Source organism: Sphaeroforma arctica, assembly GCF_001186125.1.
Source record: "Sphaeroforma arctica JP610 unplaced genomic scaffold supercont1.4, whole genome shotgun sequence".
Taxonomy (NCBI): Eukaryota; class Ichthyosporea; order Ichthyophonida; genus Sphaeroforma; species Sphaeroforma arctica.
In genome coordinates, this window is record NW_014040554.1 from 188,374 (window position 1) to 204,918 (window position 16,545).

The following is a 16,545-nucleotide window of genomic DNA, read 5'->3' on the forward strand; positions in this document are numbered from 1 at the left end:
AGGCATCGTGGATTGGTTGATTGGTATGTATTGTATTTAAATGTGTGTGTGTTAGGTGTGTGTGTGTGTGATATACAGGCATCGTGGATTGGTTGATTGGCATGTATTGTATTTAAATGTGTGTGTGTGATATACCGGCATCGTGGATTAGTTGATTGGTATGTATTGTATTTAAATGTGTGTGTGTGATATGCAGGCATCGTGGTTTGGTTGGTTTGTATGTATTGTATATAAATGTGTGTGTTAGGTGTGTTGGTGTGATATACAGGCATCGTTGATTGGTAGATTTGTATGTATTGTATTTAAATGTGTGTGTTAGGTGTGTTGGTGTGATATACAGGCATCGTTGATTGGTAGATTTGTATGTATTGTATTTAAATGTGTGTGTGTTAGGTGTGTGTGTGTGATATACAGGCATCGTGGATTGGTTGATTTGTATGTATTGTATTTAAATGTGTGTGTGTGATATACAGGCATCGTGGATTAGTTGATTGGTATGTATTGTATTTAAATGTGTGTGTGTGATATACAGACATCGTGGATTAGTTGATTGGTATGTATTGTATTTAAATGTGTGTGTTATATACAGGCATCGTGGATTGGTTGATTGGTATGTTTTGTATTTAAATATGTGTGTGTGTGATATACAGGCATCGTGGATTGGTTGATTAGTATGTTTTGTATTTAAATATGTGAATGTGTTAGGTGTGTGTGTGTGATATACAGGCATCGTTGATTGGTTGATTGGTATGCTTTGTATTTAAGTGTATGTATGCGTACGAATGAATTGACAACTGACCGTCGGAATAGCACCTGGCTGTTCCACCTGTAAGGTGTGGCGCTAAGTCACAGACTGTTTAATCAGGTGTATGTGTGCGGCATTGTACGTGGTATGTATATATATGTGTGTGCGTGTGTGCGTAGAATAATATCCCAGACAGGCCACACGAACAACTTATAGACGATCTACCTAGCAGATGCTGCCCAGAGCCATGGATTGTTTAGGCGTCTGATATGCATTCGTAGTATATATGTGTACATGTGCGAATGTGATGTATAATCGTAGTATTCATACGTGTATAGGTACATGAGCATCTATTTACGTATTATGGCACCATGTGTGTATATATGCGTAGATGATGTAAGCGTATTGTCCATATCTACGTATTATGGTATCATGTATATGAGCATCCATTTATGTATTATGTATGAGAATCCATTCACGTATTATGTATGAGAATCCGTTTACGTATCATGGTATCATGTGTGTATATATGCGATATGATGCAAGTGTATTGCCCATGAGTATTTACGTATTATGATACCATGTGTGTATATATGCGTATATGGTGCAAGTGTATTGCCCATGAGTATTTACGTATTATGATATCATATGTGTATATATGCGCATATGATGCAAGTGTGTTGTCCATGAGTGTATCCGTAAGTGTAGCTGCTTGTGCGTGATTCTTCATTTGTGTTTGCTCATGTGCGTATCGTTACATTCTCAACGTCTCACTTCCAATAAAAAGCCAAATCCTTTCTTATTTACGCATATACGTGTATGACCATATGTCGCCTATATTTTATACTCACAACTAAGATGTATGTAATTTGTTTCAGCGTTCTAATGGAGTAAGCTCAAATATACCTGAATCGTCGGACGATTCGGAGGTTGCCGCGCTGGGAGTTCAGGTATGAGTCTGCTCGCATGGTACGTGTTATTCGGTATATATACTTCTGAGAATTAATCGCTTTATATATATATATAAATGTATATATATTTATATTTATATACCATCACGTTGTGTGAATAATATAGCTGAGAGACATTCTGCTTTTTATGTGGCGGACAGGTTTGCTCAATCGGACTTATCCAAAACCGCTAAGTTGATTAAAGTTTAGCAGAAGGATTACTGTAGTGCCTGTAGGTGACCAATAAGACTTATCAAGCACAATGAAAATTGATACTTATAGTGTAGGTATTTAAATAGTCGTTAGATATTTATATAAGGCTAGTGTCTAGAAGACAATTATTCAAGTATCTCCAATCAAACGGCGATGCCGACGATTGGGGGATTGGCATGTGTAGGTAGATAAATGTATGCAGAATTGCGCAGGTAGAGTCAAGAGCATCAACACGGTTTACATTCTACATAGTACTTAGTTTTTCACATCGCAAATATACAAGGTCGAATCTGAGTGGAATGGACCGTCGTTTTCGACTCTCAACGTGTACACCCACTGAACCCCTTTTACCCACCACACTCTGTTGTGAGAAGAGAAGACTTGCTTGTATTCATTGCGTACTTTTCTGCAACGTAAGACTTGCTTGTATTCATTCCGTGTTTCACTCACTCGTACTTTTCTGCAACGTTTTGCGTCGAGCAGCTGGATCAAAACTTGGCCACGCGCAATATCTCGTCACCGTTACCACAGGTATAGGGTTTGTTTACTGCAGCCTTCAAACGCTTTGTTACGCATCTGGTACCATCTTTCGGTATAGGTACGATTGTATCCGTTAGTTGCATCGATGGGTATTAGTACTATCTTCGCATGTACATATCTTGTATGTCGGACTAAGCATCCAGAAGCCATTTCACCTTACAATGCATATATACCCATGCAAAAGTAGTATGCATAGCGAAGCATGTGTCATGCTTGTACGCATATATTTTCTTACGCACACACATGCTAGAGACCATGTCAGATGTTTTATAAATTCAACTAACTATACCTATTACACCCTCATCGCCCCGGAGTGCCCAAATTATATAAGGAATTTACAGACACATACACACAATAAATACACATTTATATATACGTATATATGTATGTATGTATGTATATATATATATGTGTGTGTGTTTCTTCGTTTCTGTGTTTATATATATATATACTCATTGCTAACTATTACAATTACAATACTTTCACAGCCTGAGCAGAGCAATGCACAACGTGTGGCTTCGATACCCGCTCGACCCCCCGCACCCGCTAGACCCACACCGCCACAGAGAGCTCAAAACAATGCCACGCCTAATAGTGATGTGGTTACGACAGGCATGCAAGCTACACAGCCACTGCCGCCTGGGTGGGAGATGCGCGTATCAGGCAGCGGACAACCGTAAGTGTAGGATTGTTGGGGTGTGTCGGAATGTGTCGCCAAATACCGCGCCGCCATTCCGCGTGGTGTAACCACTGAGAATAGGCACAATCAGTGATAGGGTTAAAGTGGAGTGGTGATGTACTCTTTATGCTGAACCCAGCATGCTGATACTTTTGATTTAACTTCTCAAACCATCACAGGTACTTTGTCAATCATCTGGAGAGACGAACACAGTGGGTGGATCCCAGGTCAGAAATGGCCCAAATGCCTCTGCCCCGGGGCTGGGCCCAGGGTGTCACCAATGAGGGCAGGTGAGCGTGCATTTGCACTACACTGTTCACGAATCACTTGCACAAGTAGGGTGCTGACTGTTACAGGCGTGTTCGTTTGCATAAGTAGGGTGGTAACTGTTACAGGCGTGTTCGTTTGCACAAGTAGGGTGCTAACTGTTACAGGCGTGCTCGTTTGCATAAGTAGGGTGGTAACTGTTACAGGCGTGTTCGTTTGCATAAGTAGGGTGGTAACTGTTACAGGCGTGTTTGTTTGCATTAGTAGGGTGCTGACTGTTACAGGCGTGTAGAATGATTCGTCTCAGTGGCTTTGGCCTCGGGTGAGAGTGTTACCAATGTGGATGAGCGCGTATTTTCCGATACTATACACTTGTGTGCTGCCTGTATGTTTGGTCTGGGGACTTTGTAGTGCAGCGTACGTGTACCTTTCTGCTTGAACGATTAATAGGAGTGGCCGGTTCTATTTTACACGCACACACCACCCATCACACACCACCCATCACACACCACCCATCACACAACACACACACACACACACGAATGGTACAGTTCTTATCATCTTACGCAAGCGATCCTTGAACTTTACTTTGTACCACCCACTTCTTTCTTGCCAGGTTAGTTATTAAGGCTAGTCAGGCTCAACTATTGACCATATACCACCCACTCCCTTCTTGCCAAGTTAGTTGTTAGGGCTAGTCAGGCTCAACTATTGACCATATACCACCCACTCCTTTCATACCAGGTTTTAGTTGTTAGGGCTAGTCAAGCTCAACTATTGACCATATACCACCCACTCCTTTCTTGCCAGGTGAGTTATTAGGGCTAGTCAGGCTCAACTATTGACCATACCACCCACTCCTTTCATACCAGGTTAAGTTGTTAGGGCCAGTCAGGCTCAACTATTGACCATATACCACCCACTCCTTTCATACCAGGTTAGTTGTTAGGGCTAGTCAGGCTCAACTATTGACCATATACTGCCCACTCCTTTCGCCACCGCAGAGTGTACTTCATCGACCACAACACGCGCACCACAACCTTCGAAGATCCACGAACCAATCGTGTGTACCAGAAAGAGTACGAGAGTTCCATCCCTGGTACGTCCCATTCCAGCACAGTTCCAGTTACGCATGGAGTGTACGTGCATACGCTAAACAGGTGGAACAGTTAGCATACATCTCTCACCGAGCATGCAGCATTGATATCTTTCATGAGACTGGAGAATGGGCATCTCTGTTAGAGGAACCCGGATTTGATAGCTCGTAGATGGTAGTTGTTGTTGTTTTGTATGGTAAGCTGGTGGTGTGCACAGATGCGGCAGGTAGTAGCAGGAGTGTTGTCTCCCGCTAACTCGCTCGACATCATAGATGCCCGACTGTGCACACTCTCTGTTTCTGTCCATACGTGCCTATTGGGTTCTATAGAGATGGTAATCGTTTGCTTACCGTCTAGTACAGTAGTGTATAACAATACGTTTCGGTGTATTTATCCACAGACATACACGTGGAAATTATTTTAAGAGGGGGGGAGTCTACCAGAAAGCTCCCGAGACTTTATCGCTCGTGTATCGACTCGGCATAGCTAGAAATATGCGTGTACACGCACACATGCAGCTACGCATGTATTAAGAAATATACATGCACACGCACACATGTAGCTACGCTTGCATTAACAAGGCGTGGGGGATTTGCTTGCCTATAAACTTGTCGACTTATAATATCTTGTACCATCCTTTTATTTGGGTACTGTTATATCGTTATCACTTATCTCAATATGGCCTATAAACTTGTCGACTTATAATATCTTGTACCATCCTTTTATTTGGGTAATGTTATATCGTTATCACTTATCTCAATATGGCCTATAAACTCACAACCAGTATCCACTGGCTCTTTCAGTATATCAGGGAACGTTCCAGTCGTAGTTGGGCACGTTTTAGACAGCCGTTGAGGAAAATCACACACATGATAATAGTATTGTCACACAAAACAACCCAAATTTGAGAATTTGAGGCAAAATTGGACAGCCCTTGGAAAGCTTACACCTGACAAATACTGATTGTTCCAGAATACCAACGCAATTTCAAGTCGAAATTGGGCAAATTCCGCCAATACCAAGTGGTGACGCCGCGGGTGGAGTGTCCCATACAGGTCTCTCGCGACAACCTGTTTGAGGACAGTTTCAATCAGATCATGCATACCCCTCCCAAGCTCTTCAAAGGACGGCTTATTGTGAACTTTAAGGATGAGAAGGGCCTGGACTATGGCGGTTTGCAGAAGTATGTTGTTGTACCTGTTATTGTGTGTGAGTATGTGCACTCTTATGTTGTCTGTGTGTGGGGTGTGTGGTTTATTATATGCACATCTCGCACGTGTGTACATGCACGCCAATTTTCACAAGGGTTACTATTGTTGATGTGAGGCCAAGGAGCGTGTGTGACTATTTGCGGTGGGTACTTGTATATGTATGTGTGTGTTAGTGATATCAATATATATATATATACTTTCATATATTTTTAGATCTACAACGTTAGCACAATACCAGATGTTTCAGTATCTGTCCATCGTATGATAAGTTGATTGTCCTGCGTCTTTATAGTCACGGATGAGTATGGATGCCAATTATATTGAATTCGCATTTTAATTCACTGTTAGATCACTCCCGGTATTTATTTATTTATTTATTTATTGTACTTTTGTTCATATCCATAAGTTTTGCTATATCGGGCAAGCTCATATAGTGACTCTTTGGTTGTTGGAAACGACACTCGAAAATAAACTAAGGCATTATGCACTCTGTCAAATGCAAAGCTGGGCCCAAAAGCCCCAATTCTAACCCCCAAAATATCCACGTTTTGCCCTTTTACGTCGCAGAGAATGGTTTTTCTTACTCTCCAATGAGATGGTGAACCCAAATTACTGTCTGTTCGAGTACGCCAACGATGACCACACCACCATTGCAATCAATTCAGAGTCTGGTATCAATCCCGAGCATTTGGATGTATGTCTATTGTTAACATGGGCTCAGGCTGTGTGTGTGTTTGTTAATGCCTTATTGTTTTATGTATTTTATATATATATATATATGTGTGTGTGTGTGTGTGTGTGTGTGTATGTATATGTATATGTACTGCACATGTACATTTAGGAATGTATATGTATGAGCATTTGGAAGTAAACGCAGTCATGTCATAGACTCAATGGGATTCAGGCTTGCAATACATACCTGACCTGGCAGATTTAGGGTGTGCGTGTACTTCTGCCCCATGCCAATCTACGAGCAAGAGACTCGATCATGCCCGTGCGCTGTGATCAACGTATACAGCATTCTATTCTAACTAGAGTCCCACCCACCCCACCTAACCTATTCTACTACGCGTGATATGCTCAAGTTTGAATGACAACCACCTCATAAGACGTAGACAGCCGGATCTACACCTGGTAGTGTTTGCTCTCACCCCCTTTCCTTTCCAGCCCATTTCTTTTCCAGCCCATTTCGTCTCCAGCCCATTCCTTTTCCAACCCATTTCTCGCAGTATTTCCGCTTTATCGGCCGAGTGATTGGTTTGGCTATCTTCCACGGACGGTTCATCGACATTGGTTTTACGCTGCCGTTGTACAAACAAATGCTCAACAAACCACTGACGATGAATGATTTGGAGCAGAGCGATCCCGAATTCCACAAGAATTTACAATGGATGCTGTATGTGCATGTGAGCGTGTGGATGACCCAATACCTGATATAGCATTGTACAGATGCTGTATGTGCATGTGAGGCATGTGGATGACCCAATACCTAATATAACATATGAACAGGTGCTGTATGTGCATGTGAGCGTATGGATGACCCAATACCTGATATAGCATTGTACAGATGCTGTATGTGCATGTGAGGCATGTGGATGACCCAATACCTAATATAACATATGTACAGGTGCTGTATGTGCATGTGAGCGTATGGATGACCCAATACCTGGTATAGCATATGTACAGATGCTGTATGTGCATGTGAGCGTGTGGATGACCCAATACCTCATATCTCGTGCACACGTGAACATATTTACAGAGTATATGTGCCAAGACCCATAAACACACCTTAGCATGCACACACGTATATTATGAGACCCATAGCCACCCCTTAGCCTACACACGCGTATATATAACCACACCTTAGCCTACACACGCGTATATATAATCACCCCTTAGCATGCACACATGTATATTATGAGACCCATAAACACACCTTAGCATGCACACACGTATATTATGAAACCTATAGCCACCCCTTAGCCTACACACGCGTATACATAACCACCCCTTAACATGCACACACGTATATTATGAGACCCATATCGACCCCTTAGCATACACACGCGAATATATAACCACCCCTTAACATGCACACGCGAATATATAACCACCCCTTAGCATACACACACGTACATTGCAATACGTGGCGATGTAGTCACTGCATTGCGACCCTTCTATCCCCTACCGTCCCCAGAGATAACGAGATCAAGGATGTGCTGGACTTGACCTTTTCCGTCGACTACCAAAGGTTTGGACAGCTGGTGTCTCACGATTTGAAGGAGAATGGCTCGGAAATCGAAGTCACGGACGACAACAAGGCTGAATACGTGCAGTATGTGCTGTGGTAGTTGTGCAATGTAGATGTGTTGATGTTAACATGTGCAGTATGTGTTGAAATTTTGCAATGGAGATGTGTTGTTATTGATACGTGCAGTATGTGCCGTGTTCGTTTTATAATGTAGATGTTTTGTTGTGTGGTTGGCATTCGTCGATAACTCCACTTTGACCGGATGCATGGACGTGTACACCCGTGTGATGTTGTTAATGTTTGGGTTTATTTTCAGGTGTGTTCGTTCTGGTTGCTTGATAGATAGTTAGTTAGATCGCATGGTTTAGCCACTTGTGGTACACTGACTGGGAGAGTAATCGAAAACTAAGGCACGAACACACATAGTACCGAGATAGTTCGGTATGAACACACATAGTACCGGGATAGTTCGGTACCGAAGTCTCCATCTCTAGGTTTACCGCACGGACGGTCACAAGTAGAGTATGAATATGCATCACCTGCATGTATAGTTAGAACGACCTAGTCCAGAATCCGAATGCTTGATCCTAACCCATCCCCTCCATGCCTCATCCCTCCCATTTGGTACCGAACTCACGTGGTTGGTTTCTTTCACCTACTGTTCAGGCTCGTCGTCAAGTGGCGGTTAACGCGCGGTATCTCGGAACAGTGGGAGGCTCTGAAATCAGGAATCAGCGACGTCATCAACATAGACCAACTGTGTATATTCGATGAGAAGGAGCTAGAGGTGCTCATCTGTGGGGTGAATGAGATAGACGTGTCTGATTGGGAGGATAATACCATATATAAGAACTACTCTCCGGACTCGCAACCTATCAAGTGGCTGTGGGAGGTAGGCTTATGAGTATACTTGTGGTCTGTATTTATTTGATGTGCTATAGTTGTAGTAAGTAGGTACAGATGAACGTGTCTGGTTGAAAATATAGCAGTGACTCTCCGGATACACAACCAATCAAATGGCGTGGGATGTAGGCTCTGAGACGATATATATGTATGTATGTATGCATCCATGCATATATATATATATATATATATAATATTTGTATATATCGGATTATACACTCAGTATAGCAGTTCTGAGATCTGACTTCTAATACTAGTTTTACATAGAGATATCTGTAAACTAAGACTTTCGAAGTATAGTTTACATTTATATATCCAACTAATTTAATACGATGAATACGGGAAACTTCACACACCCTTTCATACTCACACAATATGTCGTATCGAAGTGTCCTTGTCTGCACTCCGAACCGTATCTTATCTCTCCCAACACTGTCTCTGGCTTACACTCACCTATACGTCTCTGGTTTACACTCACCTGTACGTCTCTGGTTTACACTCACCTGTACATATCTGGTTTACACTCACCTGTACGTCTCTGGTTTACACTCACCTGTACATATCTGGTTTACACTCACCTGTACATATCTGGTTTACACTCACCTGTACGTCTCTGGTTTACACCCACCTGCACGACGCAGATACTTCAAGAATGGGACAACGAAAAGCGGGTGCGCTTCCTGCAGTTTGTGACGGGCACCTGCCGCGTGCCGCTGGGAGGGTTCAGGGATTTGCAAGGGAGCACGGGAATACAGTTGTTCTGTGTAGAACGCATTGGCACGCCGGAGTGGCTGCCACGAAGTCATACGTGGTATGTATATCGTTGTAGTATGTATATTTGTATCTTCATCTATATATGTATATGTATATATTATGATGTCTGTGTCCGTGCCTGCGTCTGCGTATGTATCCCGTATACTTATATAATTAATATTATTATATTATAATATTATTGTGCGTCTGCATCTTTGTGCGTCTGTGTATGTATCCTGTCATGTGTACGTTCGGTATTATACTCTATATCTTTCTCAAACCATCAGTTGTAAACTGTATTCTGGTATGTTCTGAGGTGTCCGTACATGATCACGAATGTCCCCTATGCCTAGACAGTGTACTGAGCTGGAATTGTGTATGTGTACTCTCCATCACACAGCTTCAATCGACTGGACTTGCCACCGTACGAGAGCAAAGAACAAATGTCAATGAAGTTAGCACTGGCTGTGGAGGAGACGGAGGGCTTTGCGAATGAGTAAATGAGTAATGGAGTAAATACGTGGATTAGATCTGTGGAATGGAGCAGTTGGGTCGAGGGGTGTGGGAATTGGGAGTGGGTGCAGACTGCCGTTAACAGTGCCAATTCCAATGGAGCAGATAGCCATTTTACAACCAAACCCAAAACAAAAAATGTCAACAAATTGCAGAGGCAGGGAGGTCACACACACGCACAGATGCACTCCACATACCCCGTAGATGAAGTTACACAGAAGCACTCCACATACCCCCTATGTGGATGAAATTACACAAAAGCACTCCAAATACCACGTATGTAGATGAGGTTACACAAAAGCACTCCACATACCACGTATGTAGATGAAGTTCGTCCCCCACATATGTGACCTGCCCTCTCCAACACATACATTCACCCATTATATATATATGTATATACATAAATATATATATATTTAACCACCCCACACCCACCGCATCTCTAGACTCTTATACTCAAACCCCACACGTAGACGCATGTACTCCCCCTCTGCATCTCATACCGTTTAATCTGTAAGATCACATACGGTAGAGCTCGCCATGTGCGCGTGTACGTATATAATCACGTCTAGTTGTCTCCACAAGCCCAGTCCCATCCATAGGAGCGGTTCCCTCGGTATACTCGAGAGAGCCCCCGCATACGCGCCTGCCGCAGTTGGTAACTCAGTTGGTAACTGGGTTGAGACATAGTTAATCACACAGACCCATCGCCGTAGTGTTCCTGCCTGATCACTCACCTCTGACGCGAGAGAAGCACGCAGTGTGCACAGGCACTGATTTGCGCAGTCTGTGATTTCGATGGGCGTGTGGGCCACATGAGTTGGTCCTGACCTCGGCCAATGGGGTGCCAGATTCTCCCGGGAGTGGTAACTGTTTGTTCTACAATGGGGGCCAATACCTTCCAATATGGGGGTCTAATTGTCAAGTGGTGCCAATTTTTCTATTGGTGGCACCGGGTTCGGCTATACATGGTGTATATGGCAGGGAGCTTTGGGCCATGGTCCTGGAAGTGTATCAGCAGTGCTGGACTGTGCGGCGGTTGCTGAATACAGGTTTATTGGCACAGTCTCCCTAGATAACAAGTGTATACATGTTATTCGCACGCTCTCCCAAAATAATAAGTGTATACAGGTTATTCGCACGCTCTCCCAAGATAACAAGTGTAAATAGCAGTTGAGCCGGAAGTGCCAGACGTCTGTTCAGCGACCGATTAAAAGTTAGTTAGTTCTTAGTTGTGTGTCTTAGATTATTCGGATGGCCTCATATCCGAAGTATTTTCTTTTATTATAACCTTGAAGATTAGTTGCGAATGCAGTGTGGTGACACTTAGCTCATGCTCAATCGATACCTACTTCTCCACTTCCGAATACTTGGTTGTGACAATTGATCGACGTATGTGCATAATCTTTCATGCATGTGTGTTTCCGAAAAATTATCCCTCGGTAAGTTTCGTATATGTACATATATATATATATGTATATATATACTCTTGGATCTTCCGACACTGCTGTTTCCGATTGTGCATTGTTGATATATGCATATATATATAGTTTCATATTAAAATGTCGAATTGCATCTGGGGCTCTGTTCGGGATTTCTTTCAGCGAAATGTAATTAGTCCTTCTCCGGTAGAAACCGTATAACCTGATTGGCAACGAGGGAATTGACGAGTGGACATTGTTCGAAGAAGATCTATGTTCATTGTAATTGCGATCAATATTCATTTGAATGCTGTGCTGTTTATATTCGTTCAGAAGCAATTGGAAAGTATATGAGTTCTGGACGTCTGAGTCGAACACCTACAGCAGTAGTTGTATTGTATACCTTCAGAAATGGTGCTTGTACAGTGTTTATAATCAAATCATATTTATTTTAGTTTTAATCTAGTTTACGTCGCGTGTTCTGTTGTCGTCTATAAAGGGATACTTATCCACAAGTACATCCGTTATGTCTACTGTAAGTCGCACTGGTGAATTATTCCTTTGTCGACTATTGACGGCTCTCGATGTCTTCGTATAAGTCAGTGATCTGATCCTGGTACTTCTTGGTTGCGTTCACGCGCTTCAGCTTGAAGGTGGGTGTAAGCAGTTCATTGTCAATACTGAAAGCCTCAGGCTCTACGATGAAGTCTCGGAGCTTTTCGAAACCTTTGAGCTTACATTCCTTGTGCATGTCAAGTACCTCCGCAGCCAGCATGGCCTTCAACTCGGCTGTTTGAGCAATACTCTTAGCATCGCCTGAGATGTTGTTTTCCTTAGCCCAGGCAATAATCATCTCGGCATCGGGTACAACCACGGCCACAGGGTATGCGTGGAATGAGTCACCGGTTACAAACACCTGCGCAATATGGTCGCACTTGCCGTACATGGCCTCGAGGTTCTCAGCGGCCAAATACTCGCCCTGGGACAGCTTGAATATAGACTTCTGGCGATCAATGATGGACAAGGTGCCGTCGGCATTCCAACGGCCCACATCACCAGTGTGGAACCAGCCCTCATCATCGATATCTTCCTTCGTCTTCTCGGGATTTTTCAAGTACGAACCAAACACATTGGTACCCCTGACGCACACTTCACCACGAGGACACTCATCAGTAGTCAAGTAGTTCATCTCGGGAATACTGACAAGCTTCACTTCATTGGAGGCCATCGGTGATCCCACATGACCGAGTTTCATATCGTTGTAATGGGTGAGAGTAGCACCTGCTGTTGTCTCGGTCAAGCCATAGCCCACCATGATAACTGGGCACACACAGACTCGTAGAAACTCGTGGATAGCCGTCCCTAAAGGCGCTGACCCGGTGAGGATCCATTTGACACGTCCACCAAGTGCCAAGCCCATGCGATCAAAGACCTTCTCATTGAGCATAGGGGTGTCCTCTCCACGCTCCAACTCTGCGAGACGCATGTCATATGCGCCCCTGAAAGCAGCTTCCTTCTCAGGACCACCAGCCTTAACACCTTGGTTGATCTTGTCGTAGATGCGTGAAAGAATACGAGGCACGGCAATGAAGAAAGTAGGCTTCAAGGTCTGGATATCCAGCATCAGCTCGGGTAGTTTTCCTTGATAGAAACCTATGCTACATCCCCGGCTAACGCATAGCGCTTGTATCACTCGTTCAAAGATGTGAGCCAAGGGAAGGAACGAAAAGTGCACATCTTGGTTACTTACATGCAAACGTTTCTGAAGGGAAACTACATCCGCCATCAAGTTGTTGTGGGTGATTTGCACACCTTTAGGGTTTCCTGTAGTGCCTGATGTGTACATGAGTACCGCAACATCCGATGCTGTGGGAGGATCGTGTTGGAACACATTCGCCACGCCCATATTTTTTAGTTCGCACAAGTTGAGTAGCTCGACACCAGCTTTCGTGAATCTAGCCTTGTCCTCAGATGTGACAACATCGAAGCAAATGGCGTACTTGAGATCTGGTAGACCCTTTCCAATGGCTGTAAGAACGGACTCAAGACGAATTTTCTCGAAGAAAGCAGCCACCATCTCGCTATGCTCCATAACGTAATGTACAGAATCAGGACCAAGTGTATCGTAGATTGCCACTGATGGCAGTGTGTATGACGACAAAGCGTGATCCGTCAACGTCCATTCCATTCGATTTTTGGAGTATAATCCAACGGTCTGGTTTTTCCTAATGCCTAGGCTTTTTAGTCCAGAGCCGATCAGCGTAGCAGTCTCGCTTGCCTCTTTAAAATTCACGAATTCGTAATCTCCGACGCTTGTGCTACCATCATCATTGTGCACAACCTTGCGTTCGCCTAGATATGATCGGTCAGGATTCTCGGCAACTGTAGTTTGGAAGCTCTCGTATGTGGTGCAACGACCAGGTGTGTCAGCTAGTAACTGAGCGGGCCACGTGGCTTCACCGTCCACATAGTTTGGAAAACGATGAGCAGACGATCCCCAGTCAGCACCTGGTGCAACAACGCTTTGCATCTTTAAATCTGTGTTCAGAGGGTTAGGAAAGCAAGACTGCTTCTCTTGGGGTACTACTTGCATGCTAACCATATTTGCACGATTCGTTTTTGTTTTGATTGTTGTCGTGTAGTATAAATTTTAAATTGATATTTCGCCGAACGATAGAAGCCTTTAAATACTAAAGGTATCACATTGTAGTTATTAAAAATTCAGATTTGCTAACACAATGTGCTTGTCATACCTTGAAATTTCATTTCCGCTTTGCGGCAGTGCCAACTGCCAAGAGTGTGACGTTTCTAGTTTCAAATTGTCAGTTTGAGCTACATACAAGTCTACACTCTACACTCTACATCAACCGCTACCGTATGTAGCCTGTAGATCGGTTTTTTCTGCTGCAACAAGCGATTTCTCGGCTATCAAAACCGTCTCCATTCCTATTGGTCATTAGATGCTGATACAAAATATTGTTTTTTCAAAGAGCGAACACTCTGAAACTCCGAGAGTCCAAGTCCAAACCGGGAATCCGGGATATTCGGCGGAGTTCAACAGTTGTATTTTTTTTTGTGGATCCGGAATTCCGAAGGTTTCAATGAATGGTTGAATACCACCCGATTGGCGATTCGCGATATATTTCAAAATTTTCGTGAAAATGATTTGTTTCGTTTAGTGAGTCACAGGACACAGAGTCAGACAGAGTGTCAGACTAAGTCAGCAAAGTCAGTGTGAGTGAACACTGAACACTGAATACTAAACGGTACATACAGTGTGGATTGAATTTACAGTTGTATGTTTTTTTCTTAGCGCTCCAAACGCTCCGAGCCCTACGCGCGATTGGTTTATGCATTTAATATAGAGCTACATATACGCGACGTCAATGTAAGCAAATATCTGCGCATTAATCATTTTGGCTACAAACGTCTGCTTTCTGATATTTAAGCGCTCACCAGGTCATTATGATGCCCAGAATATACTTTAAAATAGTTTACATTGGCATAATCAACTAAACGAATATTTAAAATGTTACTCTCAAAGTCTCTTCGATCTCTCCCGGCTTCTACTAAGCAGATCTACGACTATGTGGTTGTTGGTGGCGGAAGTGCCGGCTGTGTAATGGCCAATCGCCTCTCATCGAACCCCAATGTACGAGTGGCTTTACTAGAGACAGGCTCAGATGATAACACACCGCTCATCCGCAACCCAAGTGGGTTTTTCTGGACCGTTCCCTACAGTAAAAAGTACAACCATCGGTACTGGACAACACCTCAGAAGAACTGTAATGGTAGGAACATGTTCCAGCCTCGTGGTCGCGGAGTCGGCGGTTCCTCTGCGATTAACGCTATGGTATATATTCGCGGCTTGAAATATGACTTCACCAACTTGTGGGCTGAGGAGAATAAATGCAACGGTTGGGAATGGGAGAATGTGCTACCCATTTTCAAGGAATTGGAGAATAATGATACGCTCAAAAATAACCCATACCACGGTAATGAAGGTCCTCTTCATGTGCGGACGCAGAATCACATTGGCCTATACAGTAAGCGCATTGTCAAAGCAGGCAACGAGCTGGGATGGAAAACAACCGATGACTTTAATGGAGCAGACCAGTCTGGAGTAGGATATTATCAATACACACAGACCAAGGGTGGGCGCTGCAGCACTGGTGTTGCCTTTCTGACCCCAGAGGTCCGAGCTCGCCCAAATCTGGATGTTATTGTTGATGCTCATACCACAAAGGTACTCACAGAAGGCAAACGGGCGACTGGAGTGCATGCAGTGGTATCAGGCAGCTCAGATTCTGCTAACCCCGTAACATTCGAAGCAAAAAACGATGTTGTCCTGTGCGGTGGTGCATTTAACAGTCCACAGTTACTGATGCTCTCAGGAATTGGCCCTAAGGACCAGCTTACTAAGCACGGAATTGATCTAGTACATGAATTGCCAGGAGTGGGCCAGAATCTTCAGGATCATGCCGACATCTGCGTGAATGCAAAAACTTCGAGAATAAGTATGCCACTGCAAATCGGGCTAACCAACCTACCAAGTCAGATCAAGCACTTCTTCCTAGGTCTTTTCAAGAAAGAAGGAGTGTTCATGGGAGACAATCAAATGGTCGGTTCATTCTTTAAAAGCAAGCCTGGCATTCCCGCTAATGATATACAAATGCATGTCGCACCCTTCTACTACAAAGATCATGGTGCCACTTTAAGATACGGTGGTGGCATCTCGGTCAAATCGTGCTATATGCGGCCCGAGTCTCGCGGGACGGTTGGTCTGAATTCGGCTGACCCAATGGAGGGGCCACTGATTGACCCCAACTACTACGATGTGCCCGCCGACTTTGACCCCATGGTGGCTGCAGTACGAAAAAGCATCGAGCTGATTCAAACCAAGACTCTAGCAGAAGATAACCTGGTGGTTAGTGGATTTGGCGATAAGGATGTTAACAACCTTACCGACAGCGACATCAAGGAGTATCTGCGTGAAAATACT

The 16,545-nt window shown here is 43.7% G+C and overlaps 3 protein-coding genes across 3 annotated transcripts in view; 2 read left to right on the forward strand and 1 right to left on the reverse strand.

Annotated features, from left to right (window-relative positions):
- Positions 1-1,431: 1,431 nt before the first annotated feature.
- Positions 1,432-10,153, forward strand: SARC_00172 (hypothetical protein; the record flags this gene model as incomplete). The annotated part of the gene is made up of 12 exons (XM_014306165.1): positions 1,432-1,443; positions 1,624-1,695; positions 2,937-3,124; positions 3,307-3,417; positions 4,399-4,493; positions 5,464-5,674; positions 6,270-6,396; positions 6,932-7,098; positions 7,900-8,037; positions 8,620-8,845; positions 9,498-9,667; positions 10,010-10,153. 12 exons carry the CDS (start codon positions 1,432-1,434, stop codon positions 10,107-10,109), a joined length of 1,617 nt encoding a protein of 538 aa, XP_014161640.1. The 3' UTR covers positions 10,110-10,153.
- Positions 10,154-11,979: 1,826 nt separating this feature from the next.
- Positions 11,980-14,212, reverse strand: SARC_00173 (hypothetical protein). Its single transcript, XM_014306166.1, has one exon. The coding sequence runs from the start codon at positions 14,143-14,145 to the stop codon at positions 12,112-12,114; it is 2,034 nt and encodes a 677-aa protein (XP_014161641.1). The 5' UTR covers positions 14,146-14,212; the 3' UTR covers positions 11,980-12,111.
- An 823-nt stretch (positions 14,213-15,035) lies between these two features.
- The window catches only part of SARC_00174 (hypothetical protein), a gene marked incomplete at its 3' end in the record, with an annotated part of 5,498 nt that continues 3,988 nt past the window's right edge, over positions 15,036-16,545 (forward strand). The window contains exon 1 of the mRNA XM_014306167.1: positions 15,036-16,534. Within this exon, the coding sequence (XP_014161642.1) occupies positions 15,073-16,534 (1,462 nt within the window). The 5' untranslated portion in view covers positions 15,036-15,072. The remainder of the gene's footprint in view (positions 16,535-16,545) is intronic.

What these genes read in the sequence shown, in the direction of transcription:
- SARC_00173 (XM_014306166.1), bottom strand. Translation starts at nt 14,145, where the DNA reads ATGGTTAGCATGCAAGTAGTACCCCAAGAGAAGCAGTCTTGCTTTCCT.